Source organism: Pseudophryne corroboree, chromosome 1 (assembly GCF_028390025.1).
Source record: "Pseudophryne corroboree isolate aPseCor3 chromosome 1, aPseCor3.hap2, whole genome shotgun sequence".
NCBI lineage: Eukaryota > Metazoa > Chordata > Amphibia > Anura > Myobatrachidae > Pseudophryne > Pseudophryne corroboree.
Window position 1 is genome coordinate 1,067,698,959 of NC_086444.1, and position 22,118 is coordinate 1,067,721,076.

The window sequence follows — 22,118 nt, forward strand, 5'->3', positions numbered from 1 at the left end:
GATAGGGCCGAAATCTGGACCTTTATGGATCCTAATTTTAGGCCCATAGTCACTCCTGACTGTAGGAAGTGCAGGAATCGACCCAGCTGGAATTCCTCTGTAGGGGCCTTCCTGGCCTCACACCAAGCAACATATTTTCGCCATATACGGTGATAATGTTGTGCTGTCACGTCTTTCCTAGCCTTTATCAGCGTAGGAATCACTTCATCTGGAATGCCCTTTTCCGTTAGGATCCGGCGTTCAACCGCCATGCCGTCAAACGCAGCCGCGGTAAGTCTTGGAACAGACAGGGCCCCTGCTGTAACAGGTCCTGTCTGAGAGGCAGAGGCCATGGTTCCTCTGAGATCATTTCTTGTAGTTCTGGGTACCAAGTTCTTCTTGGCCAATCCGGAACGATGAGTATAGTTCTTACTCCTCTCTTTCTTACTATCCTCAGTACCTTGGGTATGAGAGGAAGAGGAGGGAACACATAAACCGACTGGTACACCCACGGTGTCACTAGTGCGTCCACAGCTATCGCCTGAGGGTCCCTTGACCTGGCGCAATTTTTTTTTAGCTTTTTGTTGAGGCGGGACACCATTATGTCCACCTGTGGCCGTTCCCAACGGTTTACAATCTGCGTGAAGACTTCTGGATGAAGTCCCCACTCTCCCGGGTGTAGGTCGTGCCTGCTGAGGAAGTCTGCTTCCCAGTTGTCCACTCCCGGAATGAACACTGCTGACAGTGCTAGCACGTGATTTCCGCCCATCTGAGAATCCTTGTGGCTTCTGCCATCGCCATCCTGCTTCTTGTGCCGCCCTGTTACATGGGCGACCGCCGTGATGTTGTCTGATTGAATCAGCACTGGTTGGTTCTGAAGCAGGGGCTCTGCTTGACTCAGGGCGTTGTAAATGGCCCTTAGTTCCAGTATATTTATGTGTAGTGAAGTCTCCTGACTTGACCACAGTCCCTGGAAGTTCCTTCCCTGAGTGACTGCCTCCCATCCTCGGAGACTTGCGTCCGTGGTCACCAGGACCCAGTCCTGTATGCCGAATCTGCGGCCCTCGAGAAGATGAGTACTCTGCAGCCACCACAGCAGAGACACCCTGGCCCTTGGGGACAGGGTGATCAACCGATGCATCTGAAGATGCGATCCGGACCATTTGTCTAACAGATCCCACTGAAAGATCCTTGCATGGAACCTGCCGAAGGGAATTGCTTCGTAAGAAGCCACCATCTTTCCCAGGACTCGCGTGCAGTGATGCACCGACACCTGTTTTGGTTTCAGGAGGTCCCTGACCAGAGATGACAATTCCTGGGCCTTCTCCACCGGGAGAAACACCTTCTTCTGTTCTGTGTCCAGAATCATGCCCAGGAAGAGCAGACGCGTCGCAGGAATCAGCTGCAACTTTGGGATATTCAGAATCCAGCCGTGCTGTAGCAACACTTCCCGAGAAAGTGCTACGCTGACTAACAACTGCTCTCTGGACCTCGCCTTTATAAGGAGATCGTCCAAGTACGGGATAATTATAACTCCCTTCTTCCGAAGGAGTATCATCATTTCGGCCATTACCTTGGTAAATACTCTCGGTGCCGTGGACAGACCAAACGGCAACGTCTGGAATTGGTAATGACAATCCTGTACCACAAACCTGAGGTACTCCTGGTGAGGTGGGTAAACGGGGACATGCAAGTAAGCATCCTTGATGTCCAGCGACACCATAAAATCCCCCTCTTCCAGGCTTGCAATAACCGCCCTGAGCGATTCCATTTTGAACTTGAACTTCCTTATATAAGTGTTCAAGGATTTTAAATTCAGAATGGGTCTCACCGAACAGTCTGGTTTCGGTACCACAAACATTGTGGAATAGTAACCCCGTCCCTGCTGAAGGAGGGGAACCTTGATTATCACCTGCTGGAGGTACAGCTTGTGAATTGCCGCCAGTACTACCTCCCTTTCCCTGGGAGCAGCTGGCAAGGCTGATTTGAGGTAACGGCGAGGGGGAGTCGCCTCGAACTCCAGCTTGTATCCCTGAGATACAATTTGAACAGCCCAGAGATCCACTTGTGAGCGAACCCACTAGTTGCTGAAGTTTCGGAGACGCGCCCCCACCGCACCCGGCTCCGCCTGTGGAGCCCCAGCGTCATGCGGTGGACTTAGAGGAAGTGGGGGAGGATTTTTGTTCCTGGGAACTGGCTGCCTGGTGCAGCTTCTTTCCTTTACCCCTGCCTCTGGGCAGAAAGGATGCGCCTCTGATCCGCTTGCCTTTCTGAGGCCGAAAGGACTGTACATGATAATACGGTGCTTTCTTAGGCTGTGAGGGAACCTGAGGTAAAAAAGTTTACTTCCCGGCTGTTGCCGTGGATACAAGGTCCGAGAGACCGTCCCCAAACAATTACTTTCTTTTCTAGCAAGCTCAGGAGAGCCCACTAGGTGCATCCAGCTCTGGCCGGGCACAGATTCTAACTGAGTTCTGGAGGAGGGGCATAGAGGGAGGAGCCAGTGCACACCAGATAGTACCTAATCTTTCTTTTAGAGTGCCCAGTCTCCTGCGGAGCCCGTCTATTCCCATGGTCCTTACGGAGTTCCCAGCATCCACTAGGACGTCAGAGAAATAGAACTTGTACGGCACCAGTTGACTTTCTATACTGGTATGTAATGTATATAAAGCCAACAATGGCAGTCAGTGACTATATTGGTACAATACTACTTGTTAATCTAAACAAAAGCTTTTATATTGCCAGGACAATTACTATCGGATGTACAGTATGTTATGCTCTCTCACCAGCAGATAACACGGGTGTAGTAAGAGTGGCCGTCGGCCGGGATCCCGACCGCCGGCATACCGACAACTGGGCGAGCGCTAATGAACCCCTTGCGGGCTTGCTGCGGGCACAGTGGCGCTTCTCCCTCCAGGGGGGTCGTGGACCCCCAAGAGGGAGAATGCGTGTCGTCATGCTGGCACCGGTATGCTGGTTGCCGGGATCTGGGCCGGCGGCATACTGAAGACCACCAAATAATACATGTGGGAATGAGTCCTTCAATTGTACTTGTTAATTACTCACAGTAGAGGCAGCCATACTGATGTGTCCTCAATAGGCCATATGACACCTGGCGGGAGTAAGCTACCAGGCCCTGTGCGACTCAGATAGTGGAGGCATCTTATTACCCCGAAAATACATCTAATTTGCAATGTGATGCGACTGGGACACACCAGGAGATTGTGCAGATTAATTTGATATCTGACACTTGTATATTTGTGTGCCTGCCGCAAGTCGCAAGGTATCTGGTGCGCTGAGGGGCTCTGTTTGGCGGAACTGCAGCAATAATGTACGAGGACACTGTAGCTCAGTATAAAATATGTGACTGTATTAGTGACATTATAGTCTGCAGTCTTATGAAAACAGAGTCATCCCATAACAGGCGGTCTCCTATGTAAAAGAAAGGTGCGTTTCAACCAGCATGCTTTACTTTCTGTTTTGATAATACGAAGTAAACTAAAACACCTACTGTATACAGCATCCCACAAACAAAAGAAAAATAAAGTTCACAGACGCATTTGCTTGTTAAGAATAAATCTGTATTTTTACAATTTGTACACTTTTTTTTTTAACACACATACAAAAAAGTTAAATAACTTTGGAAGCAGGAAATTACACAATCTGCTTGTTTACATACAAACGACAATTCAGAGCCATTGGCACAAAAATAACCCACATTCAAAACATCCTTTTAATACGCAACATAAATAAATCATAGGCACTATATATCATATCCACACTTCTGTTAACAATGTGAAGAAGTACAGACAGTGAACCCAATTCCTGATGCAGAAAAGTAGGACAGCTTGAGCTTCTTTCAGGAATATGAACAGAGGTCTGAGTATGTGGATCTTAACGGAGTCTGCACAGAATGACTGACACTACTGCTAATGGGGACAGTACTAGCTAACACTGCAGTATAGTAGCCACAGTCATGACACCTTACAGTCGTCATGTTCTGCTTTCTAAAAGTTGGTTTCTAAAAAAATAATGCAAGTAATAAAGTGGCAAATGTACTAAGCCTGGAGATAGCATAAGGAAGTGGTAAGTGCAAGGTGATAAACGTACCAGCCCATCAGCTCCTGTTAATTTACATATTGGAGCTGATTGGCTAGTGCGTTTATCACCTTGCGCTTATCACTGGTTTATCACTTCCTTAAGTCTTCTCCAGGTTAATACACCTGCCCCAGAGTTTGAAGTAGGAGTTCTAGTATTTCCAGTGAAACCCTTCCCTTGATTACCTATGCTGACGTTAAACAGCCAAATTTGCATAGAAAGTTTGTACAATTCTGAAATAAAGCAAAGAAATCCTCTGAGATTATAAAACTACTGTCTCTTACACAGTGTGATCTCCTAGCAGCACCCTGCTTGTACCAATTACTGTATACATTGTACTATATGCCTGTTTTCACATGAAAGATTTAGTTTTTGCACCTAAAAAAATATATAAAAAAGATTTTAAATATGCAGACATGGTTAGATGTATGGATCAAACTGACATTAAGGCAGGAATAGGTCATTGGTAATATTCAGTCACCTCCACCATGTGCTAGGTCATGCAGGGCACAGATGTTCACCAACTGGAGAGCTAAACGTTCCGTCAGATTTACTGTTCCTTTAGCGATAAAAATAACTTAAATGAAATGTGTAGTTATAGTGCAACTTGTGTGGTACAAATGGTGAAAACCCGATCCCTGGCACGTGTAAAAATTTCCTTTGCTTTAGGGGATTGTATCATCTTTACTCTGATTGCAAATGTGACAAGCTGACTGGTCAATGTTCTTGATCACTTCTCTTCTAGTACTAGATAGAAGTATTTATAATGCAGTCCCTGCCTGCACCAAATGTATTTTACATATAAAAATGATAATCTTTAGACAGTCTGAGTAGTAGCCAACCCTACAGTCTTACATGACCACTAAACCTAAAATATAAAAATGACAGCTTATTCATATAAGGCGAGTTTAGCGGCCCCTTAATGTAGAACTCATTACACTGTTTTACACTCAGGTCCCAGTCCAGATTGCCATTAGCCACACAAGACAAGAGAAAATGAATAATGCAGTACGCTTCAGCATGTAACACAGGGTAGGTTTAGAGGGTGGAGGCAGTGATATTGTGGGGTGAATATCATTCTATCAATCCATGCACAAGGCACAAAGCTTTCTCCTGGTGACCCGGTAGGCTGCGGTCTCCCACAGCTTTGGTTTTCCCAAAATGCCTGTCTCCACCCTGTGTAGGGGATGCACACATTGCATTGTGTGTTACTGCAGCCTATGGGAAGCATTCAGTTCACAACGGATAATTGATCACTTGAAAAGACCATGATAATAACAGCAGAGGAATGAGAGTTGTGTTAAAGTGATACTTCGGAGGTAATTCAGATCTGATCGCTGGGCTGTGTTTTTTGCTGCCCTGCTATCAGATAGTCGCCGCCTACAGGTGCGATTGCTTCATCAGCAGAGCTGCACAAACATCAGTTTGTGCAGTCTCTGCGCAACCCAGAACTTACTCAGCCGCTGCGATTGTTTCCTGCTGATCGGGGCCGGAGCCGACGTCAGACACCCTCCCTGAAAACACTTGATCCCGCCTGCGTTTTTCTGGACACACCTGGAAAACGGTCAGTTGCCACCCACAAACGGCCTCTCCCTGTCAATCTTCTTGGGAACGCCTGTGTGTTCTGATTTTTCGCACCCCCCCGTCCATTAGGCACCGATGCCCGGTGCTGTTATGCGATGCGCCGGCGCATTGCGGCCCACAAGCATGTGCATTTCAGATCTGATTGCATGCTGTACAAAAACGCACAGCAGCGATCAGATCTGAATTACCCCCATAGATCACAGTGGATTTTTCAGCTAATGCTAATATCTATCTCTCTCTCTCTATATATATATATATATATATATATATATATATATATATATATATATATATTGGTTATGTGTACCTAACAGGATTAGGTAATAGTAGCTATTGCAAAATTCAGACTTGCATCCATGCAAAAAAATTAAAATACAAATTTCTGTGTTGCATAATTAATTATATATATATATATATATATAAATATATATATATATATATATATATATATATATATATATATATATATATATAATGCAGGACAGATGTAGAAATAATTATCAGTAAACACAACAAAACCATCTGTGGTATTAGAGCGTTTCATCATGTAATAGTCCTATCAGAGAAAAGACAACTAAACAATTGCTGAAAGATCGTCTGCAAATGAAAGATGTACGCCTCGGTAAGTGGCCTAAGAGGGTATTTTTGCATTTGAAGGAATACATCTGCATTTCCACACAGTAAAAAGTATTCAGGTGTGGGGTAACCTTTCCTAACTAGTCTGTAAACAGGATGAGCAATGACAAACGTGGCATTGACCATGTTAAATATGGGATATGTAAGGCAATGTACATAATCGCAATACTGAAAGGCGCCCAAGAGGAAACATTATTTACAATTTAAATACATATCTAAAGTAAAAAAACATTAAAAATGGGTGGGGATGGATAATTGTTTAGAATAGAGAACACAAAACTTATCAATATTTGACCCTATCTGTACAGAGAGGGCCTGCAACAGTACAGCGCACACACCTATTGGCCACTTGGCACAGAGGGTACCACTCTACACAGCTTCTGACAGTTCTAGGATTTGTCTTGCATTACACAATACAGACCTCTCCATCTAAGGACAAGTAAAACTACGTCTTTAGTCCTTGCTTCCCCTGCCGGGAGCATCTCTGGCACCTGCGGCAGGGAGTGTACAACCACTAAGGACGACACACAGCTCATGTGCACAGAACTCTAGCAAATACCAGGTAAAACACACTGTTTTATAATTAAGCCCTTAAATCATCCATTAGCAGTCCAGCGACATGCTGAACGTTCATAGAAAATTTGGGGACTCCTCACTGATACAGTAATATTTATACTGTACCTCAACGAGTCCATGAGTGTCTTACTGGGTATTTGGAGTGAATGGGAAGAGCGGAGGTCCTGGTGCTGACCACGTGACTCATACATACACCCCCGTCTCACGGTCAGTGCTTCTACTGAGGAGCTGATGACCGTGAAAGGCTCAACAGCTATTACAAATTGTAAAAGGCAACAAAGCACTTCCCTCCGTATAAAAAATTGTAAAATCAGTCTCCGGAAAATACCAGTCTACAGATTATATAACTTTGTAGACATTTGCAGTGTTGGTGCTAAAACGCATTAGAAACACATATTATATATAACAAACTTTTCAGGAGTTGATCTTTGGCATTAACCAGGTATTTGACAAAAAAATATATATAAATTAAAAAAAAGCCATTTCCAGATGATTTCTTTTGTTCTTATTGTGTTTACTTGAGAATCTAAATGATGTAATTCTTCTGGATTCTTAAGGGTTAAGATTACATAACAAAAAAAAAAAATTAATAAAATAAAGCTATGGGAAAAGCCATAATAGTGATTGCATGATAAACATCTGATGGTCAATGTCAATAAAGTGCTTTTTTTTTGTAACCTCTGCCGCTTGTGCTAAATACAGACAGAGGAACCTGGGGTTGATTCGCAAAATCCCCAAATATCCCAAGAAAATAGGTTGCTCTGTCGTCACAGTGTGGGTGACGTGGAATCCATTCAGTAATGAAGCATTAGGACTGTGTGGGTCAGTAGCAGCCTTCCTTCCAGCTGTCATCTTTCATGGTGCCATGTGCTTTGGGAGCTGGCAATGATCTAGAGGAGACATGAAGATATCAAAACACAGTAACCAGTATGGTGTGTAGTAGCAATACCGGAATGGACACACTGCCCATCACAGATGTGTAACAGGAACCTCTCCACACACAAGATGAAGCTCCACTACAAACCCTTTCTTATGGGATACATACGGCTGATGGAGAATGAATACAACCAATGCTCATGTCACCTTAGACAAGACCTGTTACACATCCTAGAGGCCTATAGCAGGCTAATAAACACTGCAGAGACTAAAGCGTGTATTGCAGGCATAAACAGTAGGCCATGTTCTGGAGATGAAGGGTTGAATATCAGAAGGTTTATGCATCAAAACAATGTTTGCAACATTTGGCTTATGCAATGTAGGAGGCATGTAAACCTCAAATGCAGGTTATCTATGTTCCCTCTCTCTGGTAGGGAGCATAGGAACAGTGGTGACTTGGTTTGAGAATCTAGTAACATTCAGGAACATGACATTTCCAGATGCCTCCTACTGAACATTAGTGGATTATTTGCATACTGTCCCTAGGGAGTACCCTAATTCTTCCCATTGTTTCAGTGTGGTTGCCTGTACTGTGCTTCAAAATGCAGAGCATCAAGATCCTAGCTTTCACTGACGTGTCTCAATAAAGAAGAGTCAGTCTGACGAAGGACACTGCTACAGCATAAGCCCGTTTGTCTTCTAAAGCCCAAGTATTTGAAGAGTTTACTCAAAAGGATTTCACAAGGAATGTATATTAAAATATATTTAGCTTAGAAATCTAATATGGGATGTTTGGAGAATAAAGCCTACCTGCGAACAGGCTGTGCAAGCTTGCTACGAGGCACTGGTATGCTTCCACCTGACGGTGTGCTAGGTCTGGGCAAGCCACTTCTCATAGGGGTCCCGGCTCGAGGTATTGGACTTGCAGAGCCGGACTGTTGCCCAGATGGTGGCCCGGCTGGAGGGGGGTTCTGTGCAGCACTGATTGCTTCTTGTGTGAGTGCAGAGCCATGGTTAGTTAGAGCCTTCACTGGCTGCCGTAGAGCTAAAGGAGACGTTGCTGCAGGAGAGCGGAACTTGCATGCAGCAGGTACTTGTAGAGGAAAAGAAAAAAAAAAGGTTACGTCAATGGAACTAAATGGTGCTTAAATTGCTCATTTTAGTTGTTTTTTGTTTGTAAAACTGTAATCACAAGATATGTGGCTGAAATTAGTGCTACTAAACAATTCCCCCAAGTAGAGCCAGGCTGGACACTCGGAATATCCATTAATATAATTAGGTATTTTTAGAAAGCTGGAAGGAATCAGGGAATTCCCCTACTGTCTTGCACAGTCCCCTGTCTTGCTGAAACCCTGCCACAGCAACACTGTAAATTTGCTGCTATCAATGAAAAGAAAATCACACAAATGCAAGACACATGCAGCTAAAACAAAACCATTTCTTTAGTTTTTTTTAATTTTACCAGTGTAACTACTTACCTTAAATTACTGGAAGTATTTATTTGACAAGAGCATCAATGAACGCTGTATTGAGTTGAGTTTGCAGCTAACTGCTCAACCTGCTAAGGTTGAGTGACTTTTCCAACAAATGTATTGTCAGCAGACCAAGGATGATGCACTTGGTTTTTTTTTTACTACTAGTGTTCTCTAATAGACAGGGGAACTAGGGTGAAACAACCAACTTGCTTATTCCTGATCCTTCCTCAAATAAAAGTTGTGTTTTAATGGATATCCCATCTAGTAACCTGCAGATGAAGTGGACTCTTCAACAAGCTAAGAATTCCATGCAAGAAAATCTAATTTATCCCATCCATAGGATGGCTATGAGTAAATAGGGCACAGAGCTGTAGTTACTGCCACCAAACAAGTAAGACTATCTTGTGTAATTTATACAAGTGTTAACGAAGGAAATTTGTGGAAGTACCCAACAGACAAACTTTTATTTTAAAACCTCATTGAAGATACGCCTCTATACCTACAAGAGCCATATACAAACTCACCTATTGATCATGGGTTTTCATCATGCTATCTCTTAAAGGGGATGCGTTTAATTTACCAGCTGTCAGGATACGGATGCAGGAATCTCAACAGACAATGCTGCCAGCCGGAATCAACAGGGCTATTCCCGGTGCTACAGGGCTATTCCCAACTCGTGGGTGGCCATGACACCCATAGAGTAGGAATAGATCCTGTGGCGACCGCAGCGTGCCACCAGCATGGTGAGCGCAGCAAGCATGCAAGAGGACTCTTAGCGCTCGCCCCGCTGCCGGCATTCTGGTGGGCAGCATGCCGCTGTCGGGATTTTGACAGCCGGCATCCCGCCCGCTGGTAGTCCATACTGAACCCCTCTTGCAGTAGATAATAATGTGCCACATTTATCCAGAGCAATAACAGCTCATTACTGGACAGTCAGTGACTCTGGGGGTCTATTTACTAAGACCTGGATGGAGATAAAGTGGACGGAGATAAAGTCCCAGCCAATCAACTCCTAACTGCCATGTCATAGGCTTGGTTTGAAAATAAGAATTTACTTACCGATAATTCTATTTCTCGGAGTCCGTAGTGGATGCTGGGGTTCCTGAAAGGACCATGGGGAATAGCGGCTCCGCAGGAGACAGGGCACAAAAAGTAAAGCTTTAGGATCAGGTGGTGTGCACTGGCTCCTCCCCCTATGACCCTCCTCCAAGCCTCAGTTAGGTACTGTGCCCGGACGAGCGTACACAATAAGGAAGGATTTATGAATCCCGGGTAAGACTCATACCAGCCACACCAATCACACTGTACAACCTGTGATCTGAACCCAGTTAACAGTATGATAACAGCGGAGCCTCTGAAAAGATGGCTCACAACAATAATAACCCGATTTTTGTAACTATGTACAAGTAATGCAGATAATCCGCACTTGGGATGGGCGCCCAGCATCCACTACGGACTCCGAGAAATAGAATTATCGGTAAGTAAATTCTTATTTTCTCTATCGTCCTAGTGGATGCTGGGGTTCCTGAAAGGACCATGGGGATTATACCAAAGCTCCCAAACGGGCGGGAGAGTGCGGATGACTCTGCAGCACCGAATGAGAGAACTCCAGGTCCTCCTTAGCCAGGTTATCAAATTTGTAGGATTTTAAAAACGTGTTTGTCCCTGACTAAATAGCCGCTCGGCAAAGTTGTAAAGCCGAGATCCCTCGGGCAGCCGCCCAAGATGAGCCCACCTTCCTTGTGGAATGGGCATTTACATATTTTGGCTGTGGCAGGCCTGCCACAGAATGTGCAAGCTGAATTGTATTACACATCCAACTAGCAAAAGTCTGCTTAGAAGCAAGAGCACCCAGTTTGTTGGGTGCATACTAGAGATGAGCGGGTTCGGTTTCTCTGAAACCGAACCCGCACGAACTTCATGTTTTTTTCACGGGTCCGAGCAGACTCGGATCCTCCCGCCTTGCTCGGTTAACCCGAGCGCGCCCGAACGTCATCATGACGCTGTCGGATTCTCGCGAGACTCGGATTCTATATAAGGAGCCGCGCGTCGCCGCCATTTTCACACGTGCATTGAGATTGATAGGGAGAGGACGTGGCTGGCGTCCTCTCCATTAGAAATTAGATTAGAAGAGAGAGAGAGATTGTGCAGAGTCAGACAGAGTTTACCACAGTGACCAGTGCAGTTGTTGTTAGTTAACTTTTATTTATTTTAATATAATATATCCGTTCTCTGCTATATCCGTTCTCTGCCTGAAAAAAAACGATACACAGCAGCAGCCAGTCACACAGTGTGACTCAGTCTGTGTGCACTCAGCTCAGCCCAGTGTGCTGCACATCAATGTATAAAAGGCAAAGCTTATAATAATTGTGGGGGAGACTGGGGAGCACTGCAGGTTGTTATAGCAGGAGCCCCCAGGAGTACATAATATTATATTAATTTAAAATTAAACAGTGCACACTTTTGCTGCAGGAGTGCCACTGCCAGTGTGACTAGTGGTGACCAGTGCCTGACCACCAGTATAGTAGTATATTGTTGTATGTATTGTATACTATCTCTTTATCAACCAGTCTATATTAGCAGCAGACACAGTACAGTGCGGTAGTTCACGGCTGTGGCTACCTCTGTGTCGGCAGTCGGAACTCGGCAGGCAGTCCGTCCATCCATAATTGTATTACAATATATACCACCTAACCGTGGTATTTTTTTTTCTTTCTTTATACCGTCGTCATAGTGTCATACTAGTTGTTACGAGTATACTACTATCTCTTTATCAACCAGTGTACAGTGCGGTAGTTCACGGCTGTGGCTACCTCTGTGTCGGCAGTCGGCAGGCAGTCCGTCCATCCATAATTGTATTATTATTATAATATATACCACCTAACCGTGGTTTTTTTTTCATTCTTTATACCGTCATAGTGTCATACTAGTTGTTATGAGTATACTACTATCTCTTTATCAACCAGTGTACAGTGCGGTAGTTCACGGCTGTGGCTACCTCTGTGTCGGCAGTCGGCAGGCAGTCCGTCCATCCATAATTGTATTATTATTATAATATATACCACCTAACCGTGGTTTTTTTTTCATTCTTTATACCGTCGTCATAGTGTCATACTAGTTGTTACGAGTATACTACTATCTCTTTATCAACCAGTGTACAGTGCGGTAGTTCACGGCTGTGGCTACCTCTGTGTCGGCAGTCGGCAGGCAGTCCGTCCATCCATAATTGTATTATTATTATAATATATACCACCTAACCGTGGTTTTTTTTTCATTCTTTATACCGTCGTCATAGTGTCATACTAGTTGTTACGAGTATACTACTATCTCTTTATCAACCAGTGTACAGTGCGGTAGTTCACGGCTGTGGCTACCTCTGTGTCGGCAGTCGGCAGGCAGTCCGTCCATCCATAATTGTATTATTATTATAATATATACCACCTAACCGTGGTTTTTTTATACCACCTAACCGTGGCAGTCCGTCCATAATTGTATACTAGTATCCAATCCATCCATCTCCATTGTTTACCTGAGGTGCCTTTTAGTTCTGCCTATAAAATATGGAGAACAAAAAAGTTGAGGTTCCAAAATTAGGGAAAGATCAAGATCCACTTCCACCTCGTGCTGAAGCTGCTGCCACTAGTCATGGCCGAGACGATGAAATGCCAGCAACGTCGTCTGCCAAGGCCGATGCCCAATGTCATAGTACAGAGCATGTCAAATCCAAAACACCAAATATCAGAAAAAAAAGGACTCCAAAACCTAAAATAAAATTGTCGGAGGAGAAGCGTAAACTTGCCAATATGCCATTTACCACACGGAGTGGCAAGGAACGGCTGAGGCCCTGGCCTATGTTCATGGCTAGTGGTTCAGCTTCACATGAGGATGGAAGCACTCAGCCTCTCGCTAGAAAACTGAAAAGACTCAAGCTGGCAAAAGCACCGCAAAGAACTGTGCGTTCTTTGAAATCCCAAATCCACAAGGAGAGTCCAATTGTGTCGTTTGCGATGCCTGACCTTCCCAACACTGGACGTGAAGAGCATGCGCCTTCCACTATTTGCATGCCCCCTGCAAGTGCTGGAAGGAGCACCCGCAGTCCAGTTCCTGATAGTCAGATTGAAGATGTCAGTGTTGAAGTACACCAGGATGAGGAGGATATGGGTGTTGCTGGCGCTGGGGAGGAAATTGACCAGGAGGATTCTGATGGTGAGGTGGTTTGTTTAAGTCAGGCACCCGGGGAGACACCTGTTGTCCGTGGGAGGAATATGGCCGTTGACATGCCAGGTGAAAATACCAAAAAAATCAGCTCTTCGGTGTGGAGGTATTTCACCAGAAATGCGGACAACAGGTGTCAAGCCGTGTGTTCCCTTTGTCAAGCTGTAATAAGTAGGGGTAAGGACGTTAACCACCTCGGAACATCCTCCCTTATACGTCACCTGCAGCGCATTCATAATAAGTCAGTGACAAGTTCAAAAACTTTGGGTGACAGCGGAAGCAGTCCACTGACCAGTAAATCCCTTCCTCTTGTAACCAAGCTCACGCAAACCACCCCACCAACTCCCTCAGTGTCAATTTCCTCCTTCCCCAGGAATGCCAATAGTCCTGCAGGCCATGTCACTGGCAAGTCTGACGAGTCCTCTCCTGCCTGGGATTCCTCCGATGCATCCTTGCGTGTAACGCCTACTGCTGCTGGCGCTGCTGTTGTTGCCGCTGGGAGTCGATGGTCATCCCAGAGGGGAAGTCGTAAGCCCACTTGTACTACTTCCAGTAAGCAATTGACTGTTCAACAGTCCTTTGCGAGGAAGATGAAATATCACAGCAGTCATCCTACTGCAAAGCGGATAACTGAGTCCTTGACAACTATGTTGGTGTTAGACGTGCGTCCGGTATCCGCCGTTAGTTCACAGGGAACTAGACAATTTATTGAGGCAGTGTGCCCCCGTTACCAAATACCATCTAGGTTCCACTTCTCTAGGCAGGCGATACCGAGAATGTACACGGACGTCAGAAAAAGACTCACCAGTGTCCTAAAAAATGCAGTTGTACCCAATGTCCACTTAACCACGGACATGTGGACAAGTGGAGCAGGGCAGGGTCAGGACTATATGACTGTGACAGCCCACTGGGTAGATGTATGGACTCCCGCCGCAAGAACAGCAGCGGCGGCACCAGTAGCAGCATCTCGCAAACGCCAACTCTTTCCTAGGCAGGCTACGCTTTGTATCACCGCTTTCCAGAATACGCACACAGCTGAAAACCTCTTACGGCAACTGAGGAAGATCATCGCGGAATGGCTTACCCCAATTGGACTCTCCTGTGGATTTGTGGCATCGGACAACGCCAGCAATATTGTGTGTGCATTAAATATGGGCAAATTCCAGCACGTCCCATGTTTTGCACATACCTTGAATTTGGTGGTGCAGAATTTTTTAAAAAACGACAGGGGCGTGCAAGAGATGCTGTCGGTGGCCAGAAAAATTGCGGGACACTTTCGGCGTACAGGCACCACGTACAGAAGACTGGAGCACCACCAAAAACTACTGAACCTGCCCTGCCATCATCTGAAGCAAGAAGTGGTAACGAGGTGGAATTCAACCCTCTATATGCTTCAGAGGTTGGAGGAGCAGCAAAAGGCCATTCAAGCCTATACAATTGAGCACGATATAGGAGATGGAATGCACCTGTCTCAAGTGCAGTGGAGAATGATTTCAACGTTGTGCAAGGTTCTGATGCCCTTTGAACTTGCCACACGTGAAGTCAGTTCAGACACTGCCAGCCTGAGTCAGGTCATTCCCCTCATCAGGCTTTTGCAGAAGAAGCTGGAGGCATTGAAGAAGGAGCTAACACGGAGCGATTCCGCTAGGCATGTGGGACTTGTGGATGCAGCCCTTAATTCGCTTAACAAGGATTCACGGGTGGTCAATCTGTTGAAATCAGAGCACTACATTTTGGCCACCGTGCTCGATCCTAGATTTAAAGCCTACCTTGGATCTCTCTTTCCGGCAGACACAGGTCTGCTGGGGTTGAAAGACCTGCTGGTGACAAAATTGTCAAGTCAAGCGGAACGCGACCTGTCAACATCTCCTCCTTCACATTCTCCCGCAACTGGGGGTGCGAGGAAAAGGCTCAGAATTCCGAGCCCACCCGCTGGCGGTGATGCAGGGCAGTCTGGAGCGACTGCTGATGCTGACATCTGGTCCGGACTGAAGGACCTGACAACGATTACGGACATGTCGTCTACTGTCACTGCATATGATTCTCTCAACATTGATAGAATGGTGGAGGATTATATGAGTGACTGCATCCAAGTAGGCACGTCACACAGTCCGTACTTATACTGGCAGGAAAAAGAGGCAATTTGGAGGCCCTTGCACAAACTGGCTTTATTCTACCTAAGTTGCCCTCCCACAAGTGTGTACTCCGAAAGAGTGTTTAGTGCCGCCGCTCACCTTGTCAGCAATCGGCGTACGAGGTTACATCCAGAAAATGTGGAGAAGATGATGTTCATTAAAATGAATTATAATCAATTCCTCCGCGGAGACATTGACCAGCAGCAATTGCCTCCACAAAGTACACAGGGAGCTGAGATGGTGGATTCCAGTGGGGACGAATTGATAATCTGTGAGGAGGGGGATGTACACGGTGATATATCGGAGGGTGAAGATGAGGTGGACATCTTGCCTCTGTAGAGCCAGTTTGTGCAAGGAGAGATTAATTGCTTCTTTTTTGGGGGGGGTCCAAACCAACCCGTCATATCAGTCACAGTCGTGTGGCAGACCCTGTCACTGAAATGATGGGTTGGTTAAAGTGTGCATGTCCTGTTTTGTTTATACAACATAAGGGTGGGTGGGAGGGCCCAAGGATAATTCCATCTTGCACCTCTTTTTTCTTTTCTTTTTCTTTGCATCATGTGCTGATTGGGGAGGGTTTTTTGGAAGGGACATCCTGCGTGACACTGCAGTGCCACTCCTAGATGGGCCCGGTGTTTGTGTCGGCCACTAGGGTCGCTAATCTTACTCACACAGCTACCTCATTGCGCCTCTTTTTTTCTTTGCGTCATGTGCTGTTTGGGGAGGGTTTTTTGGAAGGGACATCCTGCGTGACACTGCAGTGCCACTCCTAGATGTGCCCGGTGTTTGTGTCGGCCACTAGGGTCGCTAATCTTACTCACACAGTCAGCTACCTCATTGCGCCTCTTTTTTTCTTTGCGTCATGTGCTGTTTGGGGAGGGTTTTTTGGAAGGGCCATCCTGCGTGACACTGCAGTGCCACTCCTAGATGGGCCCGGTGTTTGTGTCGGCCACTAGGGTCGCTAATCTTACTCACACAGCTACCTCATTGCGCCTCTTTTTTTCTTTGCGTCATGTGCTGTTTGGGGAGGGTTTTTTGGAAGGGACATCCTGCGTGACACTGCAGTGCCACTCCTAGATGGGCCCGGTGTTTGTGTCGGCCACTAGGGTCGCTTATCTTTCTCACACAGCTACCTCATTGCGCCTCTTTTTTTCTTTGCGTCATGTGCTGTTTGGGGAGGGTTTTTTGGAAGGGACATCCTGCGTGACACTGCAGTGCCACTCCTAGATGGGCCCGGTGTTTGTGTCGGCCACTAGGGTCGCTTATCTTTCTCACACAGTCAGCTACCTCATTGCGCCTCTTTTTTTCTTTGCGTCATGTGCTGTTTGGGGAGGGTTTTTTGGAAGGGACATCCTGCGTGACACTGCAGTGCCACTCCTAGATGGGCCCGGTGTTTGTGTCGGCCACTAGGGTCGCTTATCTTTCTCACACAGTCAGCTACCTCATTGCGCCTCTTTTTTTCTTTGCGTCATGTGCTGTTTGGGGAGGGTTTTTTGGAAGGGACATCCTGCGTGACACTGCAGTGCCACTCCTAGATGGGCCCGGTGTTTGTGTCGGCCACTAGGGTCGCTTATCTTTCTCACACAGTCAGCTACCTCATTGCGCCTCTTTTTTTCTTTGCGTCATGTGCTGTTTGGGGAGGGTTTTTTGGAAGGGACATCCTGCGTGACACTGCAGTGCCACTCCTAGATGGGCCCGGTGTTTGTGTCGGCCACTAGGGTCGCTAATCTTACTCACACAGCTACCTCATTGCGCCTCTTTTTTTCTTTGCGTCATGTGCTGTTTGGGGAGGGTTTTTTGGAAGGGACATCCTGCGTGACACTGCAGTGCCACTCCTAGATGGGCCCGGTGTTTGTGTCGGCCACTAGGGTCGCTTATCTTACTCACACAGCGACCTCGGTGCAAATTTTAGGACTAAAAATAATATTGTGAGGTGTGATGTGTTCAGAATAGGCTGAAAATGAGTGTAAATTATGTTTTTTGAGGTTAATAATACTTTGGGATCAAAATTACCCCCAAATTCTATGATTTAAGCTGTTTTTTAGGGTTTTTTGAAAAAAACACCCGAATCCAAAACACACCCGAATCCGACAAAAAAAATTCGGTGAGGTTTTGCCAAAACGCGGTCGAACCCAAAACACGGCCGCGGAACCGAACCCAAAACCAAAACACAAAACCCGAAAAATTTCCGGCGCTCATCTCTAGTGCATACAGGATAACAGCAAGTCAGTTTTCCTGACTCCAGCCGTCCTGGAACCTATATTTTCAGGGCCCTGACCACATCTAGCAACTTGGAGTCCTCCAAGTCCCTAGTAGGCGCAAGACACCACAATAAGCTGGTTCAGGTGAAACACTGACACCACCTTAGGGAGAGAACTGGGGACGAGTCCGCAGCTCTGCCCTGTCCGAAAGGACAAACAGATATGGGCTTTTTTTGAGAAAAAAACCACCAATTTGACACTCGCCTGGTCCAGGCCAGGTCCAAGAGCATGTTCACTTTTCATGTGAGATGCTTCAAATCCACAGATTTGACTGGTATTAAACCAATGTGTTTTGAGAAATCCCAGAACTACGTTGAGATCCCACAGTGCCACTGGAGGCACAAAAGGGGGTTGTATATGCAATACTCCCTTGACAAACTTCTGGACTTCAGGAACTGAAGCCAATTCTTTCTGGAAGAAAAATCGACAGGGCCGAAATTTGAACCTTAATGGACCCCAATTTGAGGCCCATAGACACTCCTGTTTGCAGGAAATGCAGGAATCGACCGAGTTGAAATTTCTTCGTGGGGCCTTCCTGGCCTCACACCACGCAACATATTTTCGCCACATGTGGTGATAATGTTGTGCGGTCACCTCCTTTCTGGCTTTGACCAGGGTAGGAATGACCTCTTCCTGAATGCCTTTTCCCTTAGGATCCGGCGTTCCACCGCCATGCCGTCAAACGCAGCTGCGGTAAGTCTTGGAACAGACCTGGTACTTGCTGAAACAAGTCCCTTCTTAGCGGCAGAGGCCATAAGTCCTCTGTGAGCATCTCTTGAAGTTCCGGGTACCAAGTCCTTCTTGGCCAATCCGGAGCCATGAGTATAGTTCTTACTCCTCTACGTCTTATAATTCTCAGTACCTTAGGTATGAAAAGCAGAGGATGGAACACATACACCGACTGGTACACCCACGGTGTTACCAGAACGTCCACAGCTATTGCCTGAGGGTCTCTTAACCTGGCGCAATACCTGTCCCGTTTTTTGTTCAGACGGGACGCCATCATGTCCACCTTTGGTAATTCCCAACGGTTTACAATCATGTGGAAAACTTCCCCATGAAGTTCCCACTCTGCCGGGTGGAGGTCGTGCCTACTGAGGAAGTCTGCTTCCCAGTTTCCATTCCCGGAATGAAACACTGCTGACAGTGCTATCACATGATTTTCCGCCCAGCGAAAAGTCCTTGCAGTTTTTGCCACTGCCCTCCTGCTTCTTGTGCCGCCCTGTCTATTTACGTGGGCGACTGCCGTGATGTTTTATCCCCCTGGATCAATACCGGCTGACCTTGAAGCAGAGGTCTTGCTAAGCTTAGAGCATTATAAATTTACCCTTAGCTATATTTATGTGGAGAAAAATCTCCAGACTTGATCACACTCCCTGGAAATTTTTTCCTTGTGTGACTGCTCCCCAGCCTCTCGGGCTGGCCTCCGTGGTCACCAACATCCAAAACTGAATGCCGAATCTGCGGCCCTCTAGAAGATGAGCACTCTGTAACCACCACAGGAGAGACACCCTTGTCCTTGGATATAGGGTTATCCGCTGATGCATCTGAAGATGCGATCCGGACCATTTGTCCAGCAGATCCCACTGAAAAGTTCTTGCATGAAATCTGCCGACTGGAATTGCTTCGAAGGAAGTCACCATTTTTTTACCATGGCCCTTGTGCAATGATGCACTGATTTTAGGAGGTTCCTGACTAGCTCGGATAACTCCCTGGCTTTCTCTTCCGGGAGAAACACCTTTTTCTGGACTGTGTCCAGAATCATCCCTAAGCACAGGAGACTTGTTGTCGGGATCAGCTGCGATTTTGGAATATTTAGAATCCACCCCTGCTGTTGTAACAGTATCCGAGATAGTGCTACTCCGACCTCCAACTGTTCCCTGGACTTTGCCCTTATCAGGAGATCGTCCAAGTAAGGGATAATTAAGACGCCTTTTCTTCGAAGAAGAACCATCATTTCGGCCATTACCTTGGTAAAGACCCGGGGTGCCGTAGACAATCCAAACGGCAGCGTCTGAAACTGATAGTGACAGTTCTGTACCACGAACCTGAGGTACCCTTAGTGATAAGGGCAAATTTGGGACATGGATCCCGGTTCGTTATCACTGCTCTGAGTGACTCCATCTTGATTTGAACCTTTGTAAGTGTTCAAATTTTTTTTTTTTTTTTTTTTTTTTTTTAGATTTAGAATAAGTCTCACCTAGCCTTCTGGCTTCAGTACCACAATATAGTGTGGAATAATACCCCTTTTCTTGTTGTAGGAGGGGTAATTTAATTATCACCTGCTGGGAATACAGCTCGTGAATTATTTCCCATACTGCCTCCTTGTCGGAGGGAGACCTTGGTAAAGCAGACTTCAGGAGCCTGCGCAGGGGAAACGTCTCGACATTCCAAACTGTACCCCTGGGATACTACTTGTAGGATCCATGGGGTCCTGTACGGTCTCAGCGTCATGCTGAGAGCTTGTCAGAAGCGGTGGAACGCTTCTGTTCCTGGGAATGGGCTGCCTGCTGCAGTCTTCTTCCCTTTCCTCTATCCCTGGGCAGATATGACTCTTATAGGGACGAAAGGACTGAAGCTGAAAAGACGGTGTCTTTTTCTGCAGAGATGTGACTTTAGGGTAAAAAACGGTGGATTTTCCAGCAGTTGCCGTGGCCACCAGGTCCGATGGACCGACCCCAAATAACTCCTCTTCCTTTATACGGCAATACACCTTTGTGCCGTTTGGAATCTGCATCACCTGACCACTGTCGTGTCCATAAACATCTTCTGGCAGATATGGACATCGCACTTACTCTTGATGCCAGAGTGCAAATATCCCTCTGTGCATCTCGCATATATAGAAATACATCCTTTAAATGCTCTATAGTCAATAAAATACTGTCCCTGTCAAGGGTATCAATATTTTTAGTCAGGGAATCCGACCAAGCCACCCCAGCTCTGCACATCCAGGCTGAGGCGATCGCTGGTCGCAGTATAACACCAGTATGTGTGTATATACTTTTTATGATATTTTTCCAGCCTCCTGTCAGCTGGCTCCTTGAGGACGGCCCTATCTATAGACGGTACCGCCACTTGTTCTGATAAGCGTGTGAGCGCCTTATCCACCCTAAGGGGTGTTTCCCAACGCGCCCTAACTTCTGGCGGGAAAGGGTATACCGCCCATATTTTCTATCGGGGGGAACCCACGCATCATCACACACTTCATTTAATTTATCTGATTCAGGAAAAACTACGGTAGTTTTTTCACATCCCACATAATACCCTCTTTTGTGGTACTTGTAGTATCAGAAATATGTAACACCTCCTTCATTGCCCTTAACGTGTGGCCCTAATAAGGAATACGTTTGTTTATTCACCGTCGACACTGGATTCAGTGTCCCTGTCTGTGTCGACCGACTAAAGTAAACGGGCGTTTTAAAAACCCCTGACGGTGTTTTTGAGACGTCTGGACCGGTACTAATTGTTTGTCGGCCGTCTCATGTCGTCAACCGACCTTGGCGCGTGTTGACATTATCACGTAATTCCCTAAATAAGCCATCCATTCCGGTGTCGACTCCCTAGAGAGTGACATCACCATTACAGGCAATTGCTCCGCCTCCTCACCAACATCGTCCTCATACATGTCGACACACACGTACCGACACACAGCACACACACACGGAATGCTCTGATAGAGGACAGGACCTACTAGCCCTTTGGAGAGACAGAGGGAGAGTTTGCCAGCACACACCAAAAACGCTATAATTATATAGGGACAACCTTATATAAGTGTTTTCCCTTATAGCATCTTTTTTTATATATTTCTAACGCCAAATTAGTGCCCCCCCTCTCTGTTTTAACCCTGTTTCTGTAGTGCAGTGCAGGGGAGAGCCTGGGAGCCTTCCCTCCAGCCTTTCTGTGAGGGAAAATGGCGCTGTGTGCTGAGGAGATAGGCCCCGCCCCTTTTTCGGCGGCCTCGTCTCCCGCTCTTAACGGATTCTGGCAGGGGTTAAATATCTCCATATAGCCCCCGGAGGCTATATGTGAGGTATTTTTAGCCAAAAAAGGTTTTCATTTGCCTCCCAGGGCGCCCCCCTCCCAGCGCCCTGCACCCTCAGTGACTGCCGTGTGAAGTGTGCTGAGAGGAAAATGGCGCACAGCTGCAGTGCTGTGCGCTACCTTAAGAAGACTGAGGAGTCTTCTGCCGCCGATTCTGGACCTCTTCTCGTTTCAGCATCTGCAAGGGGGCCGGCGGCGAGGCTCCGGTGACCATCCAGGCTGTACCTGTGATCGTCCCTCTG

General features: G+C 46.4%; 1 protein-coding gene across 3 annotated transcripts in view; it reads right to left on the minus strand.

The window, feature by feature from the left end:
• Positions 1-3,538: 3,538 nt before the first annotated feature.
• The window catches only part of SLAIN2 (SLAIN motif family member 2), a 177,107-nt gene continuing 158,527 nt past the window's right edge, over positions 3,539-22,118 (minus strand). For 2 of the 3 annotated variants that reach the window (XM_063920966.1, XM_063920968.1), the window contains 2 exons: positions 8,560-8,842; positions 3,539-7,763 (listed from right to left, as the gene is read on the minus strand). In XM_063920966.1, the coding sequence (XP_063777036.1) occupies positions 7,697-7,763; positions 8,560-8,842 (350 nt within the window). In that variant the 3' untranslated portion in view covers positions 3,539-7,696. The remainder of the gene's footprint in view (positions 7,764-8,559; positions 8,843-22,118) is intronic. The other variant, XM_063920967.1, reaches the window with a different exon arrangement.